This window comes from Hakea prostrata, chromosome 4, assembly GCF_041222555.1.
Source record: "Hakea prostrata isolate BN-2017 chromosome 4, UWA_Hpros_2, whole genome shotgun sequence".
In the NCBI taxonomy this organism is placed as follows: domain Eukaryota; kingdom Viridiplantae; phylum Streptophyta; class Magnoliopsida; order Proteales; family Proteaceae; genus Hakea; species Hakea prostrata.
Genome location: NC_142603.1, coordinates 26,078,987 through 26,099,409, shown reverse-complemented (window position 1 = coordinate 26,099,409; position 20,423 = coordinate 26,078,987). Strand labels below are relative to the sequence as shown.

Here is a 20,423-nt window from a genome sequence, read left to right as displayed (position 1 = left end):
CATCCAAGAAATAACATGAAACGAAGAAGGATTCTCTATTTCTTCCCCTTTTTCTAAATGAATGTTTTTTGTCAATGTAAAACTGAGAAAACCTTTTTGGTATCTCTAAATCACATTTCTACCATGACTGTGACATGAATCACATATTCTTGTTTTCAACATGTCTTTCAACGACATAATTAATTTTTTTAACCCATCTTGTCCCTTTCAAAAATAACAGTTTTTTTCCTTCAATCACATCCCTTTTCTAATGATTGACAAAACAAGAACTAGAGTCAAATCCAGTGCAAATTGGATTGCGGACTGAATCAATTAATTAGAACGATACAAAAAAAAAAAAAAGAGGACAACACATAAACCCTTTTTTCAAAAAAAAAAATTCAACTGCCCAAGTCTTCTACAGCACTGGTGATCTCTTGGACAACGCTTTGCCCAATTAAGCCAATGGGTGAAAAATGACTATAAGAAGCACCCACAATTCTCGCCATAAATTGATCAACACCTATATATAAAGCCAACCATTGCCCATTGCCCATAACCCTAACCTAAACCCGGTTTTGATTTCCGATATTAAACAAAGTTTGCAGAGATGGACCCAAGATCACATACCTCTGTGAGCTTGAATGTACTGAATCTTGACATAGGAAGTGCCTCTTGGCGTTCTAGTGATCTTTCATCTTGTATTCATGCATTCACATTCTTTTCTAGTTTGGAATCGGTAAATAAATTGATGGAGGTTAAAGATTGACTTCTTTCTCAGAGAAAAGTCACAGAGCACAAGGAGAGGAAATCGAATTATTCATGGTCACTCTTTCATATTCCTTCCCTCTATTATATCTCCTTAACTCATCCCTAACGGCTTGATAAAGGTCCCATTTAGACTCAACCAAGTGATGGAAAGAAAGGTGGAAGTCCCACTTGTACTCAACTAAATAAAGGGGAAGTAATTTAGGAATACTCAACTACCTTACTGCCACCTTGGGCACAAAGTGTTTGGGCCCACACCCACTATGATTGACAGTTGGATTGAGATATATGTCATTGGTCACCAAAGTAGGATTGAGTGACCAAGGACATCTCTCAATCCAACCATCAGAGCTAAGTAAGACTTGTAGCAGTACTTTCCCTACTCACAAGCTCCACTCAAGCCAAGAATGGTCATCCCCTAGGTTGCTGGTTTGGTTCAGACCCTAAATATTAAACTCTGTCCTCGTTTCAAATTCTCTGTTTAGTGGATTAATTACCACTAAGCTATCCATGTTCTTAAATAAATTAGAACAGCTTGGAGTTCCAGCCGCCCCTGTTTGAATGAAGACTTAAATGCTAATTCCAGCATAAAGGCAGGCAACCTATACAGCATGCAAATAATTCATCTTTTAGGCAGCAGGATAAATCTTACAGGCAGAAGAGTGACAACAGAGATATGCACATTATCAGAATGCATTGCAGGCTCTCTCAATCTATACCTCTCTCAAAATCCCTCTTGGGGCATCTCCTCACTTCCCCTTCCTCTATCCTTCTACATCCCCCATCCCACGCCACTCTAGTCTTCGCTTCTAAATCTGGTTTTCATATTACTTTCCGATTGTTTCAAACTGGAAAGAAAACTAGATTAGGTGATCAAACACAGCATGAATTTCTCTCAATGTAGTTCTAGAGTGGCAAGAGAGAAGCCAATTCAACCAGGATCTGGTCTGAAGAGGAAGTTAGAATAGGTCAAATTTAGGGTTAAGCTTTGTTATTTTGGTTGTGCTACATTAAGATAGAGGTAGATCAATAAAGGTCGTGAGATGAATAGATGAGAGAAGGATAGCTTACAAGAATTAGCAGCAGGTTAAGGGTCGGTTTTGGGATTTTGAAAAGGAAATAATCGGGAATCTAGGGTCTAGTCATAGAAAAAAATTCAAGGGAAACTCAAGTTTCGACAAGGTGAAAATGGGAAACCTAGGTGGGAAACTAGGAAATTTCAAGGAAACTTAGGACTTTTTTGTGCAAGTTTCGACAGGTTTTAGAGAGTATTTTAGGGTGGTACTCTGCATTTAAGCTAATTAGAGTAAAAAGAAAACATTGGCTGTATTTTGCTAAAAAAATCAATATAGATATGTCATTTAACGTACATAACATCAATGTAAAATTGTCCGAGAAGTACACTATAAACTTAACTACTTAAGTACATAACCTTTAATATATAATTTCTAACTTTAAAACATCAACTACAAAGTAACTGACAATAAAAGGAAAGTACAACTTAGTGCCAAGAGGAATGCCTCAGTGGATCCATCCTATGAGACTATGCATGTAACATCCTCTCCTCCAACCAACAAACATAGACATCCCCTAACATATTATGCCTATGGTTGTCAAGGTAATTGACAACTATAACTTTATAAGTCTAGTCATCAACATGCCTAAGATAACCAGTCTGATGGAATATGCAATTTGGATAGGGAAGTCCTGATGGAGGGGGTATTTGTCGGGGTATTTGGGGAAACATGAAAGAAACAAAAAAATTTGAAAATTTTGGAAAGCTACAAAACTTGCAGGAAAAAATCCTAGGTTTCCACGAAATTTCCCAAGTTTCTATGAAATTTCATAGGTTTCCACAAAATTTCCCAGGTTTCCACAAAATTTCCCAAGTTTCCACGAAATTTCCCATGTTTCCCACGAAATTTGGGAATTTTTTTTTCTCATGAAGCAGATGGTCTAGCTAGGTTGAACCAGGTTTCGAAAAGTTTCAACAAATTTCAAGGTTTTGACAAGTTTCGACGAAATTTCGACAGTTTCGATCGAAACTTGGGATTTTTTTTGGTCCCCTAGTTTTCGTTTCGAGGTTCCCAAAATGGGAAATTACGGTGAAAATTTCACAAGTTTCAACGGAATTTTGTTCTATGGGTCTAGTGGGACTTTGTTGCAAGGCTTAATATTTTAATTCCCCTAGAGTGAAATTCCATCCAAAGATGGTGTGATTAGAATGGTTGGATTTTTCTGTACAGCTTTTAGATAATGTGAATGTTGTCTAGAGATGGTAGGAAAGTTAGGGTTTGGTTGTTAGGTGTACTAGAAGTAGAAAAGTTGGGGAGGAGATGGATCAAACTACCTGTTGTTGCACTTTGTACTTCACAGAAGCTAGTTTGGGTGATGAATTTGAATAAAAATCAAATCTTACTCAAGAAATTAAAGGAGAGTGTCCAATAGAACCACCAAGGCTTTATACTGCAAGTTTTAGATTGGATCAAACACCAATTCCACCAATCTTGATCAAACACAAGAAAAAACCTTCAGCAATGAAGAAGAAATTGCAGAGAAGCAGTTCTTGAGACGAAGTCTCAGAAATTATGAGGTGAGAATTATGCCTCCCGCCCCTTTTTACAGTCTCCTATATTGATATTGGCCATAAGGCCTTCCTAATCAGCCTAGGGGCTGAACAAAGATTCCTTCCACTGCTCACCACCCTCTTCTGTCCTCTCCCTGGCCAAATTCTATTACAAGTCGTTGGGTATGTGATTAATTAAGTTGTCAAGTCACCAGTAAAACACTTAAATAAAGGGTTAAGGAATATTCACTTAAATTGAAGCAAAGTTCAAAAAAGCAAAACCAGTTGAACTTATAAGTTACAACATAACATAAGAGAGTAGTATCAAAATAAAACAACTACCACTAAAACACATGATTACTGCTTATCTTCTCCTTCTTGCAGATGCAGCTCTTCAGATCTACATCAACATAATCAAACATAAGGACATTGGAGCCTAAGCTTTGAAGGCTGGTTAAGGCAGCAGCAAGATCTGAGAAGCAATCATTTTTTCTAAAGAGTGATACAAAATCAGGGGTTGGATGAGATTTTTGGGGCAGGATGTGAGTGGGAAAGGAGAATGGAGGATGGGGTTGCAACCAGAGGGGTATAGGGGAGGGAGAGAGACGGTTGCAAAAAGTGGCAATAGAGAAGAGGGTATGCAAAGTCAGGGATGAGAGATAGAATGGCTGCAAGGCCTGGTATCACAGAAGGAGACAAGTGAGGAGTGCTGAACTTACAGAAGAAAAATGCATGTGTGTGTGTGTGTGTGTATACTATAGAATGAATTTCTGAATCAAAATGTACTTAGCAATTTCACTTCAAAGTCAATACTTCATAAACCCACAACTTAAAAACAATGATAACAAACAAAACACATGAAGGAAAACAAATAAATTGAGTGGGCTAGGTAATAACTCTACCAACAAGGGTGAAGTTATTCGCTTCTCGACAGCAAGCACAACCCCTTCCTTTGTCTTCAGTCCAATAGCAGTTGAACCAAGCTGCAATAAATTCCTTCTTGTTTCAATAAACCTAGATTTACAATGCAAAACAACGAGAGAGAAAAGTAACGTAAATTGGATCACCTTAATTGCCTCAATGGCATATTCGACCTGAAACAGTCGCCCTTCAGGAGAGAATGTGTTAACACCTCGGTCATACTCGGTCCTTAAATCAAAAAAATAATGAAAATCAAGATGGATCATTTAATTTTCAAATTCAGTATGCAAAATCCAACATTTGGTACTCAAACCGGTTCCCTCACCTCGTAAGAAACATCTTGAGTTAGGTTAAGATCCAAAAATCTGTGAAAAAAGACAGACCCTTATTCAGTAAGTTTGGAAACGAAAATGATATGGCTACGGATGTGTACAGCAATTAAACAGCTAGATGGCAGTAATACTAATTAAAATAATCTGGCAAGATATATTGTGTACAGCAATGATATGTATGTGCTTAATATGGCTGCTCTATAAGCAATGATACGGGCTTTAATATAACAGGCATTCACAACCAAATAAACAAAAAATATGATATACACAATATTTTTATCAAAAAGAAACCTCACAACTAATAATAACTCAATATATTATCCCCCTCTACATTCAGTAGGATTATCATATTATCATTTAGCATATCAAACACAAAAAATGAATATTACAAGGCATAAATGCACACTCAAATCTGTAGATACAGAAACTGAAACTGTATATGTTAGCAGAATACCTGGGGAAACAAAGTACACCTGTTAAAGTTGAGGTAGGCAAAAAAGTAAAAATGAAAATTCTGATGTAATGGGTTAATATGCAGGGGATGGTTTTCGCCCTATAGGCGCAAATTGAGTTGCTCCAAAAACCGTTATCCTTGGTGAGGATACCTAGTAGTGTTTCCCCTTTGTATTACCCAAGTATGACTCTTGTCTAGTTTTCTATACAGGATGTATTTATCAGCTTATTGCTAATGAAATATTATTTAACCACATGGTATCAGTTAGTCATCTCGCTCCACGAAACTTTCTTTGCTTAACAGGGAACTTCAACACCAAAGAAGCAGTGAACAATGAAAGGAAATTGAGCAAGGAAGAAACACAGAGGGTATAAGATACAAAAGCCCACAATGAACAAGAAGTATCAATATATATATATATATTTTTTTGGTCAAGAAGAAGTATCAATATTTAAGAACGCCACAATTGATCTTTGCAGGGAACCTGCAACATGAACCTTACAAATAAACGTTTCAAGTTGAGAAGGCACTTTTGACTTTAAAAAAGCACCCAAATGTCCAAAACCAGTCCACCTCTTGATGAGGTTGGATAGGGATCTTTCAAATAGCTTTCTTAATTTTCAAAGGGAAAATGAGATTTTTGTTCTCATTAACCCAAATCATTGGCTCCCAACAAAATGAAAACGATTAATCAATCAGTATTCTACAAGATAAATAACTCTGACGGATGGATACCCACTGATCAAAACCAATTTAGTAAGGTTAGAAGAACAAAGTAATTCTACGACATAATCGTTTCATTACAAGCCTTGACTTCCGCATTTGCTTCACCATATAGCCGTGAACAATAAAAACCTTAAATAATCCATTAATCTAAGATTTATTTCACTGACCTTCAGTTACTGCTCTGCTTCCGACAGCCCCACCACTGGGAGACGCCCAAGACACAGATAATGAAGACGAGACGAGACGAGCCGCTGCAACTGATTATAGCGAGTGGATTGGATCACTGGAGACCAAGAAAATGAAGAGGCGGAATCGTTTTCGCAATGACAACGGCTAGGGTCGAAGTAATCAGAGAATAAGAGGAATCACACACAATTTGAAATACACTCTGCCTGAATTGTGGTCTCGAGTCTCTATGAGCAGCTTGCAGTGGTTTCTTTCCAAGCAAGAAACGCTCGTAACCGGTTCGACCGGTTATCAACAAAATTTCTGAGGGCAGCGTGTTCCTGCACCAAGACGGTACACTCATAGTGGACCAAATGACCTCAGTGACCCCATGAAAAATAAAACTCTTGCAGTCTTGCCTTTTTCTTTTTTTTCTTTTTTTTTTTTTTTTTTTTTATTTTTATGCTAAATAAGCAATATATTATATTAGTTAAAGCAACATCTACATATTTTAATTGTATCTATTACAACCACTTTGTTGTGATAGTCTAATGCAGAAGATTCATATGCTATATGGTTAAACCATTGTTGGAGCATTGGCTGGCTACACCCACTAAGGTGAGAGTATTTAATATTACATATTATATTAACCAAAATGGGGACATATGCTATTGGCCAAATGTTGTGATTCCGTGATGAGAGAAGATGTAGCACATTCTTGTCATCACACCAAATTTCATCCAGTAAGATATTCCTTTTCTGTGCTTGATCCAAATCATCCTTGATCCCAACTAGTATGGCCTCGTCTACCTTTCCTTCCCCTATTCTTCCAGTACTAGCATAACTTAGTCTTCCTTTCGCAAAAAGGCCAATGCTCCATTCCACGCTATTTAGATCTGTGTTATGTACCCCTGCACATATCAAGAAAGACAATTGACTCATATTAGTTAAAATTCTACAAATACAAGTGTTTGGTTTATCACTTATGACACTGGTCTCACTATTTGAGGCATCTTGATAATCAGGAAGAAATAAATTTGAGTCTTGGATCCATCTAGCTGTGTTGTGTAACACTCTGCTTGGATTGGGATTGACTTTATTAAAGATTTTTATTATTCCTTTCCTTCCATACAAAATAACATATTATTATGAAAACCGATGCCATCCATTGCAGTCTTGCCTTTATTGATGACAAGTACAATCACACGTACTTGTTTATTACATATTTGAATTGATAATGGTAAGTAGAATATAAATTAAAATTTTGATATGAAAAAATCATAGTGAAAAGAAAATATGAAAAATTAATTTAAGAATATGTTGAGGTGAGAATACATTAATGTTTGGATAGGTTTCTCAGGCATATTAAAAAGAGCTCATATCCGATTTTCTTTGGCATTATAAGGGTGCGTTTGATAACGTTCTTAAAAAACGTTTCTGGCGTTTTTCTGTTATTTGGAAACGGAAGAACGGGTTAGAAGCGTTTGATAAAACGGTTCATTCTTCTGTTCTTTAAGAACGGACCAGTCATAAAAGTGTTCTTTTGCAGAACATAAAAAAGATGTTTTTACCAAAGAACAGAAACGGAAGTGATAAAATTGATTCAAATTGATGCCTTAGAACAAGTTTATCAAACAACAACTTATTTTTTAACTCAAAAGAAGGGGGGGAAAAAAACTAACATATTCTATTTAGTGTTTTAAAAATATTTTCAGAACGGATTTATCAAACACCCATTTTCAAGTAAAGAACAGTCTTTTAGCACAGAAACATTAAAAAACGGTTTTGCATAAGAACTGGTTTCTCAGAACAGAAACGTTACCAAACGCATACTAAGCTTTTCGATGTGCTCCTCTAAGTTTAAATCCTCTCATGAATAAAGTCTCTAATTTCTCTTTTAACCTTTGTCCTTCATGAGCTACAAAAGATACCAACCTTTCATCACCTCTTTGTTTCGTTGGTCCTTTCTTTGCATGCAATCAGCTATTCATCCACCCTTTTAACCTTTGTCTTTCCTGAGCTACAAAAGATACTAACATTTCATCACCTCTTTGTTTCGTTGCTCCTTCTTTGCATGCAATCAGCTATTTATCTGTCATTTTCCTCCATTTATGCTAAGAAATAGTCTTTAGCTGAATTATGCTTTCTCGGAGTATTATGTACAGCCTAATGAGGGTTTCATTCAATGTTTCAAAATATATGGCCACTAATTGAACCCTTGAACCTACGGATAATTAGACTTTGCTTCGTTGTCTTTTTTCTCTGAAAACCTCTTTTTAAGTGTTATGAGTTCTCACACATGATTGTTATGAATAGCATCCACAATAATGTTACTATTTTGCTTTGTATTCTCTTCAGAAATTTCTTTACGGATAGAACTGGAGACCATATTACGAGTTTAAAGACACCTTTTCTTGGTTATCTTGAATTCAACGTTATGACTGATTGTCGTAGTTACACTCATCAATTTCTTGCATATAGTTGAGCCTTGTATCCTAATAACCGATTATTATTTTACCGGAAACGTCATTGAAGTGCCGAAGATCATCTTGTAAGGACAAAAGATGCTACATCTTAGTAGGAGGTTGTTAGATTGACCAACAAGTGCAGGAAACCAGTTGACGAGCAAATTCTCCAATGAGCATCTATTTTGAATCATTTCTAAATTCGTCAATTATTAAAAGCAGTAAATTTTCTTTCACCATGAGCATAAGGTAAGATGAAGATGCAAGTAAAATACGAAATGGGCACATGATATCTATAGAGTAACAGAGTAACATAATTTGTGATGTCAACATGCTAAAAGTAAATTCACCACATTTCTTCATGTAAGTTCACTAAATTCCTAAATCTTCCACTTGGGGGAAAATCATCCAAAACAATTACTTTTTGATAATTCTTGAACAGCAATGCCATTTGTTTATCGGGAACAATTGCAATTCAAAATTCTAACGGTTGAACCCCAAATCCGACGATTTGCATTTCTTCATAGCTGTTATATTTTCCTGTAATTGATTCCTCTAGGTTGTATTTGTTTGCTGGAATAAAGGTGGGGTGGGAAAAAAGGGGTGGAAAAATTCTATAAAAAAAGGAAAGATTTCTTATTTTTCCCTAAAATCCCAAAATTGTAGATTGTTTGATTGCTTGGGGTGGGAAAGTAAGAGACAAGTTTCCTTGATTCAAGGAAACTTGTCTGGTGATATGGCACCCCAACTTTTCCATCCCATGTCATTTTAAAACCCCACAAATATGGTGGGATTTTGTGAGAAAGTTTGGAAAAGTAAAAGGTGGGACCCACCACTATCACTTTTCCACAAAACTCTTTCTTTTCATTTCCTTCTCCCTCACCCCACTACACATGGGATCCACATGTTTTTTTTTTCCACCCCTTTTTTCTCACCCCACCTTTGCAAACAAATGCAGCCCTATGGTTTTCAAAGCATCAAATGGGTGGAGAGATTTTTGACAGGATGTGTCACGTCCCCCCATCCGGTACCCTAACTGGCATACCCAGGAGTGTGATCCACAGCCCTGAAGATCAAGTATCGAGGAAATCATCCTCCTATATATACAATAACATAATCATAAACAGGAAATAATCAAGGTTTAAATATTATAAACAAATATTCAAATCAAGAAATGAATAAACAATATAATCAGAGTGTAGAAAATGATACCAGATATCCGAAGATATCAAAAGAAGTAGAGAGAGGCGGAAACTCACTCCACAAATACAGCGAAACGTAGTATGTAAGTCTAAAAGGAAGTGCAACTAAATCAAAGGAAATAAGAAAGATAAACTAAACTTAAGAGTCTTCTATCCTATAGATAACATCTTCAAAATAGTGGACTTCATCAATCCAACAGAGATGTTCCAATTCTACGTTGCCTCTAATCGTAGTATGAAATGTGATCGCCTGAGGGATCATCAGAGTAATCTTGATTGTCGCCAACACCTTGCGTGTAATACGCTTCATCGGCTTGCGCTTCATCGTACTGTTCTTCATAGTAGTCAGTACCTGTAGAATAGTCTAACAAGAGATTGTACAAAAATGAATGAGTTTCGAAGAAACTCAGTAAGGTAGTTAATCCATAACAACATAAATAACATGTGGCAGAACATAACAAGATACAATGCAATATGAAACAGATAATGTATGTATGCATCTAAACTCTATGTATGCTGGTCTCTATTGGCAGACATGCTTTAAGTCATAGCACCATACTTCTTTGGGTAGGTCACGTGTACGGCTCCTGTTGGTAGTGGATCCAGCATCCCTCGGGACAATCCATGGCTGGAGGTTTAGTCACCTCTCTCTCACATCACCATTTGGTCTAAGTACTGGCGCATGTCAGGGTAAAGCCTAGCCCAATGCAAGTCATCTACTCAGTTACATCAACTCAGGTCCAGATACTTCCATTCCTTGCCCCGGGTGATCCTTTCCGGTATCATTTCCACTAGAGTCCTAATAGTCCCGGACTACAGACTCATCAACCCTATTGGTTATCCACATATGGTAAACGAGAAGCTCTCATGTCCTCTCACGGGTTTGTTACCGGTCTTAAGCGCCCATGAGCCCAAGTCTAGCCATATGCAACCCTCCAATAAATGGCCCCCACAATATGGTTCCCATCCTCTCACGGGTTGGTTACCGGTCTTGAGCGCCCGTGAATCACACTGCTACCACGGGTCGTTCGGTCTCAATACCCTTCCGATTTGGGTCTGATATTGTCACATCCACCCAGCCGGTACCCCATTTGGAATACCCGGGAATGTGATCCACAGTCCAAGGATCAAGATTTGTAGGTCCATGCCTCCCACATACACAATGACATAATCATGAACAAAGATAATCAAAGTAAAAACAATTAATACTAAGTATCATGAATAAGATAAGATTAAATAAATCAGAGTGCGGAAGATAGATAACAATAAAGTGTGAACATAATCATAAAGGTGAGAGAAGGTATGATAACCACTCTCTCAAAGCAGCGGAAAAGAAGTGTGATTAAGTTAATTACAAGTTCAAGTATCAAAAGATAATCCAAAAACAAGTTAGTTACATGACCAAAGGTTCCATAAATACACCAGAGAAATGGGGCACTAAGCTAGGGTTTCCTCTACTCTAATAACAGTTTCCTCAATGGTACGGATGAAGTAAACCCAGCTTTGCCGCTCCCTCACAACCGTGGGGCTAACCCTGGTGCGGATAGTAATCCTCCTCGGCACCAACACTCGGATCTTCATAGATGCCACTACCCGAAGGGTAGTATGCGGAATCATAGTCCGTCTTGAAGGGGGTGCCATCGTAGTCTTCGGTACCTTGAGAATAATCTAAAAACATTTGTACAAAAGGAATGAGTTCGAAGAACTCAGCAAGGTAGTTATTCCATATTGAGAAATCATACACATATAGAACATACATAATGCAATGTGATATGGAACATTTGATGCAGTATGATTCTAACTCTATGAATGCTAGTCTCTAGGGTAGACATGCTTTAAATCATAGCACCATACTTCTTTGGGTGGTTAGTCACTCCCCCTCAATCATATAAGATATATTGGGTCTGCCAGGGAAGTTCGATAAAGTCATCTCAAAAACCATGGTAAGGGAATAGGTCACCACTCTCTCACATCACCATTTGGTATAAGTACTGGTGCATGTCACAGTAAAGCCTAGCCCAATGCAAGTCATCTACTCAGTCGGTCAAGTCAGATCCAGATACGTCCATTCCTCGCCCCCGACGATCCTTTCCGGTATCCTTCACACTAGAGTCAGCGAAATCCCGGATTTCGAACTCATCAACCCTATTGGTCATCCACAAATAGTAAACGGGAAGCTCTCACGTCCTCTCACGGATTGGTTACCGGTCTTGAGCGCTTGTGAGCCCAAGTCTAGCCATTTGCAACCCTACCAATAAATGGCCCCTTTCAGGTATCCATAATATGGTTTATGTCCCCTACCGGATTGGTTACCGGCCTAGAGCGCCCATCCAACCATACACTACTACGGGTTGTTCGGTCTCAATGCCCTTCCGATTCAGGTCTGACACGACAAGGATAAACCTAGCCAACCAACTAGACAGTCCTATGTATGTCATCCAATAACCCGGAAAGGTGTCTATAGGCACCATCGGAGAACATCCCATACTATTCCCTCCGATGCCTAAGGACGGAAGTGTCAATAGAACACTCCCCAATCCCAAGTCATATGTAAGCAATCACATATTCAAGTTCATCATCTTTCATGCATCCAATGCATCTTATCATAAAATTTAAATCATGATATTGAAATGAATCATCATAAACATAAGTAAATAAAAATAGTAAGGTAACATGACAAAAGTATGAAGATGTCAATACTACTGTTCTAACACATATATAACAGTCTTATAAAGATTTAAAAGTAATCAAAAGGTTCTATTCATAGACAATAACATAAATCATAAGTTGGTGATTTATATGTTTATGGAGATAACCATCCTTACCTTGGGTTGAATTGATGATGAATTGAGAGTACCAAGAAATAGTCCAAAATAATTGTTATGGCCCTAAACAAACATCAATAATAAGTTAGAGAAGAAATTAGGAAGATTGGATATTAATCGGATCAAAACTAGCCAAGGTTGCTGTCATCAACAACTTTGGTCGATGGTATCGACCAAAATTTCCTTCAGGACAGAATGATGGATTTTGGGGGTTTTCATCCGAAATTGGTTTTCCGGTGTTCGGATCAATCTGAAACTTGGAGGAACACTTAACAACAGTAGTAGGACACTATAAGTCAAGAAATTTACCCAATCCAATGGTCCAAACAAAAAGCCCCAAATTGAGCTAACAAGTTCAAGTGACAAACATCATGGCATGAGTTGGGATTGATTGCATTGTCATGGAAATGGCATGTAATAGCTAGGGGAACTAATAGAATTTCGATTGGAATCATATAGAAGTGATAAACATGAACATAGCATGCTCTACAACTCAGTTTGGTACAAAATGACATGATGTTAATAGAAAAATAGAGGAATACATATGCTAGGCATGAGGTGGAGGCATAGCATTAATGGATGGCTAAGAAACTCATAGGTTAATCATGTGTAGACACTTGGAGTGGTGGTTGCAAGGTTGCAGCACCATTTCCAATGTCTCACCAGCAAGAAAGGAATAGAAAAGAATAGAAAATGGTAGGATAGAGAGTGGAATGGTGATTCATACCTTAGTGTGGAAGATGTAGGCAAGAATCAATAGTAAACAATGAGTTTTGATGAGGTGCCCTTCACATTAGCCAAGGAGATGCCTTGGGAAGCTCTCCCCACGATTTCAGGTGAGAAAATGATTGCACAAGGGCTCAAGGCTCGAGGTCATAATAAATAGAATAGGAATATTCCATGGAATCTTTAACTTGGCAGACGGGGAAACTTTGGTCGATGCTTTGGTCGATGGCTGTAAATGTTCTCAGCAGAAAACAGGTTTAGTTCAGCAACTTCAAGTAGGGATTTGAAAGGCTATACAAGGTCAATTTGAGTGAGGTTTTCTTCCACAATTCAATCAAGAAGTCTAGTTTCGGGGAATACCTTCGGATTGTGCACAGGAGGTCATTAGGTACATCAACTAGATTAATCTTCTCCGATGCGCAGACTTTCCTTAAACACTGATAATGCATTTAAGCAAGGGGTATCATCATCAATGTCCATAGGCTCGGTCTCCGAATCATGATCATCAATCAGAATGGTCCATAGGTCTCTTCTACCATCGCTTTGGGTCTTCGGACCTGAATACAACAGTGGATCCGGGTTAGGGTCAGGGTTAGAATATGACTGGATATTACAGATATAACGGGGACATCCTAGCCAAACACTGCTAGACAGTCCTAGGTATGACAACTAATGATTCGGGAAAGCGTCGATGGGCATCTTCGGAGAACATCCCATACTATTCCCTCCGATGTCCAAGGACACCTCTCAATCCCAAACCATACTTAGTCAAACACATTCTCAGATCAGTCATGTCATACACAACCAACAATTCATCATATAAAAGAGAATGTAAAAGCATAAGCTAATCGTTAAACAATATAGTAATAATTAAGCAATTCATATAAGCTTAAATAATAAAAAGAAAACATAAGTGAAGTGCTACTGTAGTTACAGTAGTACATCAGAAGTATAAAATATAAGAACAATAAACAACTCATAGTTTCATAAGGTAGAAACCAGAGAGTATGTGATCTATGTTATTATGAAATCACTGTTCTTACCTTATAACTCGCAAATGAATCTTAGGGAATCAAGTAAGACCTTGACTAAACCTGAGAAGAAAGTCCTAAACAAGTGTATACAACATATTAGGAAAGATACCTAGAAGGAAAGATATCAAAACAATCAAACAAACCAAAAAATGAGGTTACTGTACTTATTGGTCGATTGGATTGGTCTATTGCCCCAGTCGACCAATGAGTCGACCAACCGAGACAGTAGCCTTCAAGAATAAAAATTTTGGGAAAATAGAACCGAATTTGGTGGTTCAAAAGGGTACAAAAGCATGGGAAAACCATAATGGCAGCATACTAGTATATAGAGGACATCAAAACACTAATCGAATCAAGTTTTCAAGTTACAAATAAGGAACCAAAAAGTTACCCTAATTAGGTTAATCATGGATTATGAAGAAAGTAATGGTATGATCAAGGATAAAGAACTAGAGGATGATAGGTTACAAATCTTGTAAAGAAAACACATTGATTGGATATTAACATGATCAAAATATGGGTTATTGATTTGACCCAAGAAACTAGGGTTTCAACCTTTATGGCTCTCATGAAAAGGTTGAGATCACAGGATGAAAGGGAATAAATTGTTTGGTCAAAAACAACAAGAAAATCATTCAATGATCAAGTTTAAATTAACATAAATATTGCCCATGAGGTTCCCCTCACATGGGAGGTTACCAAAGGTTTCCAGAAAGATCATACAAGGGTTAGGGTTTCAAGAATTAATTCGGCTAGGGTTGAGATCATGACGATGATTATAGATTTCAAAGAATAGAATGAGATCATGGAATAGATGGTTGCAATGATGCAGCATCTCCTTCCTGATCTCAATCAAGAACAATATTAAATAAAAGAAATTCAGAGATGTAAAAGAAAAGAGAGCGTAGACATAACTTTGATGCAGGAGGAAGGAGATTACTTGAGTTCTTGTGAGATATCAACCAAGGATGCAAGGAAATTGATTAGAATGGAGTTCTAACTCGTTCCAGAGCCTTAGGAGGCAGAGGAGGCGGAGTAATCCCGAGATTAGACTTGAATAGAGTAGCCACGACCTAATTAGCAAAAACAGAACCAATTGGTCGATTGATTGGTCGACTGGTCCAGTCGACCAATCAGGACTGCAAGTTCAAACAGTGGATTTGAAGGCTCAGATCAAGTCCAAACATAACGGGGTTTTGCACACACCTAAAGTGACTTACCTAGTAGGTAGAAATGCCTTTGAACCAATACAGAGAGCACTCCAAGTCCATCAACTAATCCGATCTTCAACAGGATGCAATTTCCATAAATGGAACACTGACATCAACACTCATGGATTTCAATCCAGCCACCAAGTCTTCTACAGAAATGGCCCAAAGCTAACTTCTTGCCTTACTTCGGGTTTTCGGACCTACAAATAACAGGGTTCCGGGTCAAGGTTAGGGCTGGGTTTCACAGGATGACATACCAAGGAAATAGCTAGAGAAGTGGACAAGCACAAGGAGAAATCTAAAATCTCAGTGTGAGGAGTATAGAGGATGTTCAAAATCTCGATCATGTTCCCATATTTGGTTGGTTGGGATTGGGGTGAAAAGATAAATAGGAAAACTATAAAATTAGGGTTGCAGGCGGTTCAGGAGTGTCAACTCAAGTAAATGACATCAGAACATGCGTAATGAACTCTTGAGACCTAGAACAACAATAACTATATGAATCCATGGAACAAATAAAATCAAGTCTAGACGGCCATGATCTCAAGCAAAGGTGTCACATCCACCTAGCCGGTACCCTATCTGACATACCCGAGTATGTGATCTACAGCCTCGAAGATCAAGTGTCGAAGAAATCATCCTCCCACATATGCAATAACATAATCATGAATAGAATAATCAATGTATAATAATATAAGTAAGAGATCCAATTAAGGAAAGAAAAGACAGTAAAATCAGAGTGCGGAAAATGATACTAGATGTAAAAATAAAAAAGGAGTAGAGTGAGGCGGAATCTCACTCCACAGTTACAGCAGAAATGTAGCACGTAAGTCTTAAAGAAATACTATTGTTCTTAAAGGAAAGTAAATGAATGAAAATCAAATTAAACTAAGAATCTTCTACTTTATAGATAATGTCTTCATAAGTATAAACTTAATCAATCCAACTTAGACATTTCCACTCCACATTAGGTCTAATCTTAGTACGCAACGTGATCGCTCGTGGGATCATCAATGTGATCTTCATTGTAGCCAACACCTTGCGTGTAGTATGCTTCTTTAACTGGCGCTTCTTCATATTGGCCTCCATAGTATTCCGTACCTGTAGAGTAATCTAACAAAAGAGATTGCACAAAAAGGAGTGAATTCGAATGAACTCAGCAAAGCAAGTTAATCCACATCAACATAAATAACATGATGCAATGCGATATGAAATAGACAATAAATGTATGAATCTAACTCTGTATATGCTGGTCTTTATAGGCAGACATGCTTTAAGTCATAGCACCATACTTCTTTAGGAAGGTCTCATCACACAAAGCCGTTTGGTAGTGGGTCCTTCATCCCTCAGGACAATTCATGGCTGGGGTATAGGTCACCGCTCTCTCACATCATCATTGGTCTAAGTATTGGCGCATGTCAAGGTAAAACCTAGCCCAATGCAAGTCATCTACTTAGTCATATCAACTAAGATCCAGATACGTCCATTCCTCGCCCCTGGCGATCCTTTCCAATATCCTTCACACTAGAGTCAGCATAGTCCCCTGACTACGGACTCATCAACCCTACTGGTCATTCCACAAATAACAAACGAGAAGCTCTCATGTCTCCTCACGGATTGGGTACCGGTCTTGAGCGCCCATGAGCCCAAGTTTACTATTTGCAACCCTACCAGTAAATGGCCTCTCACGAGTATCCACAATGTGATTCATGTCCTATCATGGATTGGTTACCGGTCTTGAGCGCCCAAGAGTCCCCATTGCTACCACAGGTCGTTCGGTCTCAAAACCCTTCCAAATCGGGTCTGATATAACGAGGTATTTCTAACCAAACACTGCTAGACAACCCTAGGTATGACAATCGATAATTCGGGAAAGTGTCAAAGGGCATCATTGGAAACATCCCATACTATTTCCACTGATGTCCAATGACAGAAATGTCTAAAGGATACTTCCCAAACCCAAATCATACCTAATTGATCACATTCTCAGATCAGTCACATCATACATAACCGATATCTCATCATATAAAAGAATATGTAAAAGCATGATCAATTCATTAAACAACATACATGAGTAAGCATACATATATACTTGAATAATGAAAGAGAAAACAAAAGTAAGGTGCTATTGTACTTACAACAGTACATCATAATTATAAAGTACAATATCAGTAGCGAATCTAAGAGTTTCCGAAATTAGAAACTAAAATACACGCAATCTATGTTATTATGGAAATAATTGTCCTTACCTTAAATAGCGTTGATGATTATCCAAAGATCAAAGAGAGAGGTTCCAAACCTAGCAAATAAACCCTAAACAATCATAGATACAACATTAGGAAAGAAGCCTAGAAGATTGGAGATCAAACGAATAAAATTGAGCGAAAAACAGAGCTACTGACTTGCATGGTTGATTGGTTGGTCTACTGGCCCAGTCGACCAACCAGTCGACTACCTGAGTCAGTACGAAGCAAAACAGTGAATTTTGATCCGAAACTCAATCTACAAGGTTTGAAACTCTACGAAACTTGGAGGAAACCTTTAGAATAGTATTCTAACACTAAAGGAGTATAGGTTAGCTACTAACATTGATCAAAAACACTAATTACCAATTTGAAATCATGATTCTCCGATTTGGTAAAAACCCTAGTTTTCTTGCAATTTTTTCACGTTGAAATTCAGACTTTTGATCATCCATCCTCGATAGATTTTTTAATGACCTTAGATCTAAATCACATTCTTAGAGCACTACAAAAGCCACTTCAATCAACAAGGAATGAAAACAAAACTTAACACAGATTTAGAAATAAAATCTCCTTCAGAGAATAACCGCCATTGAAATAGACATAAAATCTATTTTATTGATGATCTGATCGAAAACAACAGAAATAATAATTCTTCATCTCCAATCAATTTCCAATAGAGATTCGAGACAAAAACTACTCTCTAAAGTGAAGAAATTATTAGAATAAGAAAGTAGTCCAACTAACCTTCTCAAGAGTCCAACAATCAACCAAATCTTCGCGAATCCAGGTCTTCTTCTCCAAAGTTTTCTAATGTTGCAACCATCCCCAGTAGTTCAGAGCATTAAAATAATGCGAAATTAGGTTTTAGGGACCTTAAATAGGGTGTTGGAGGGCAAAATAGGCATTTTTTTTGCCAAAATTCCCAATCAACAACTAAGGCTGGTGGTTGCTTGACCAATTGACCGCCTTAACTAACTGCCCCCTAATACTCTTTAGTACTTGGGTGTTTTGTTCTCTCGGTTGATGCCTAGCTCTGTTACAACCTTTACCAACATGCAAAATCTTATCTTGCTCATAGACAACATCCAAAGTTGACTTTCTCGCATTGGATATCCACCTGTGTCCAATCCATCTGGATTCCGACGGGATCTTCTTTCAGTTGCCAATAAGGCAGGTTCTTCACCAACTTCCTCTAGATCCATGAGCTCTGGGCCAAAACATGAGCTTTAATTCGGATGGTCCACAATTTCTTCCAACTAGAGGCCTAGGTACTCAAACTTGCAATTCAAGGTTCCGGGTTAGGATCTGGGTTGATTACACATTATGTTTGGCATTGCAGCTTTTGCAAATCTATGGGAGTAAAAGGAAAATTACATCAAGCTCTAGTGGATATCTAATGAATTGAGAGGGGTTGTGTGGTCAAAATAAACTTGTAAAAGACATAGCAAGACAAAGACCTTTCATCTGTGAAGATCTTAGGCGACACTTTGAAGTTTCCTTACAAGAATTGTCAGGGTCTTAGTTCGGATTAGGATGTATTGTGATAGAGGCTGTGAGATTGGGAATGGAAGGTGTAAAAATAGAGTTCAAGCAATCTATCATATACTCTGAATCCAAAGTTCTCAAACCAATGATTTATATAGAATCTCAATACACAAAGAATTATTTTTTCCAAACCAGATTAAGATCCTTCAATCTCTTTGTGGTTAGTAAAGGGAGAGAAATCGACAACAATCACAAAGAACATATATGAGAAAAACAATGGATTCTCGACTGGTTTATTATTAAGTCTCTCTCTCTCACAATGTCACACAGCTACAACCAAAAAAAAAGGCAAACTTAAATGCCAACATTAATGATGGAAACTATTCCAACGACCTCTTCTTAGCTCCATTGTGGAGGAGAAGAAGAAGAATAAGTTGCTACAGTCACTAGAACTGCAAATCTAAGGCAAGAGAAGTGGTTGAATCGGTGGCTCTCCGGCGGGCATTAGTAGGTTTAGAGGAGTAAACACCGGTGTTGATACTTTGGTAGTTTTAGAGCCACGCCTCAGTTTGACCGCTTTTCAGAAATCCCGTAACTACCTCTGTTAGGTTTTTTTTATTAAAATCTATATTATCTATATATTAAGTTTCAAAATTAGCTTTTGCACTTCTTGTATTTAATTATTTTGTTAGTGTGTGGGACCCATGAGGTAAGGGTGGTAATGAGGCACCATGAGTAAAGGAGGCCCTTCATGACCTTGGTTATGAGGCTCTTCATGACATTGGTCATGGGTCTTAATGGTCTTGATCATGGTGGTGTGGTGGGGTTACTTGAAGGGTGGAATTTACTTCAATTCTAAATCTTAACCATCAATTCTCATTTCAACTTCATGACCATTCATGGCCATTACCATGAGTGGGGTTGAGGTTATTGAATGGATTAAATCCAATTCATTGCCTTAAGAATCCAAAGGGGTGTAAGGTGAGGTTTGGGCCTATATAAACCCAACTTTTCCTTGCATGTGGTGTGCAATAGAGACACTCCTCACTCTCACATTATTTTGCGTTACAAAGTTAATTTCTTTCTTGAGTTGTCTAAGTGTTGTGCTCTAGCTTTTGGCTCCTTGAAGGGACTAGAAGAACTACCTCATCTTCTAGTTGGAGGTTGTTTTATCTTGGAGGTGGTGGTGTGAAGAACCCTTGGTAGTAGGGTGCATCAATTACCTTAAAGACAACACTCAAGGTGTGACTCAACCTCATTGATCGGTGGTTCGTTCGGTTGCAACTTCAAGCTCTCCAGATTGGCTAAAGATCTTCAA

The 20,423-nt window shown here is 37.9% G+C and overlaps 1 protein-coding gene and 1 long non-coding RNA gene across 2 annotated transcripts in view; both read right to left on the bottom strand.

Moving 5' to 3' along the window:
- LOC149018609 (proteasome subunit alpha type-5) overlaps positions 1 to 6,220 on the bottom strand; it is a 35,985-nt gene extending 29,765 nt beyond the window's left edge. The window contains exons 1-4 of the mRNA XM_089152786.1: positions 5,914 to 6,220; positions 4,560 to 4,599; positions 4,381 to 4,462; positions 4,216 to 4,296 (exon numbers count right to left, since the gene is read on the bottom strand). Of these exons, the coding sequence (XP_089008912.1) occupies positions 4,216 to 4,296; positions 4,381 to 4,462; positions 4,560 to 4,573 (177 nt within the window). The 5' untranslated portion in view covers positions 4,574 to 4,599; positions 5,914 to 6,220. The remainder of the gene's footprint in view (positions 1 to 4,215; positions 4,297 to 4,380; positions 4,463 to 4,559; positions 4,600 to 5,913) is intronic.
- Positions 6,221 to 15,671: 9,451 nt separating this feature from the next.
- LOC149018608 (uncharacterized) lies at positions 15,672 to 18,902 on the bottom strand. The gene is made up of 3 exons (XR_016172959.1): positions 18,365 to 18,902; positions 17,624 to 17,687; positions 15,672 to 16,487 (listed from the first exon to the last, which is right to left on the bottom strand). It is a non-coding gene; the product is annotated as an uncharacterized LOC149018608 (long non-coding RNA).
- Between the last annotated feature and the right edge of the window lie 1,521 nt (positions 18,903 to 20,423).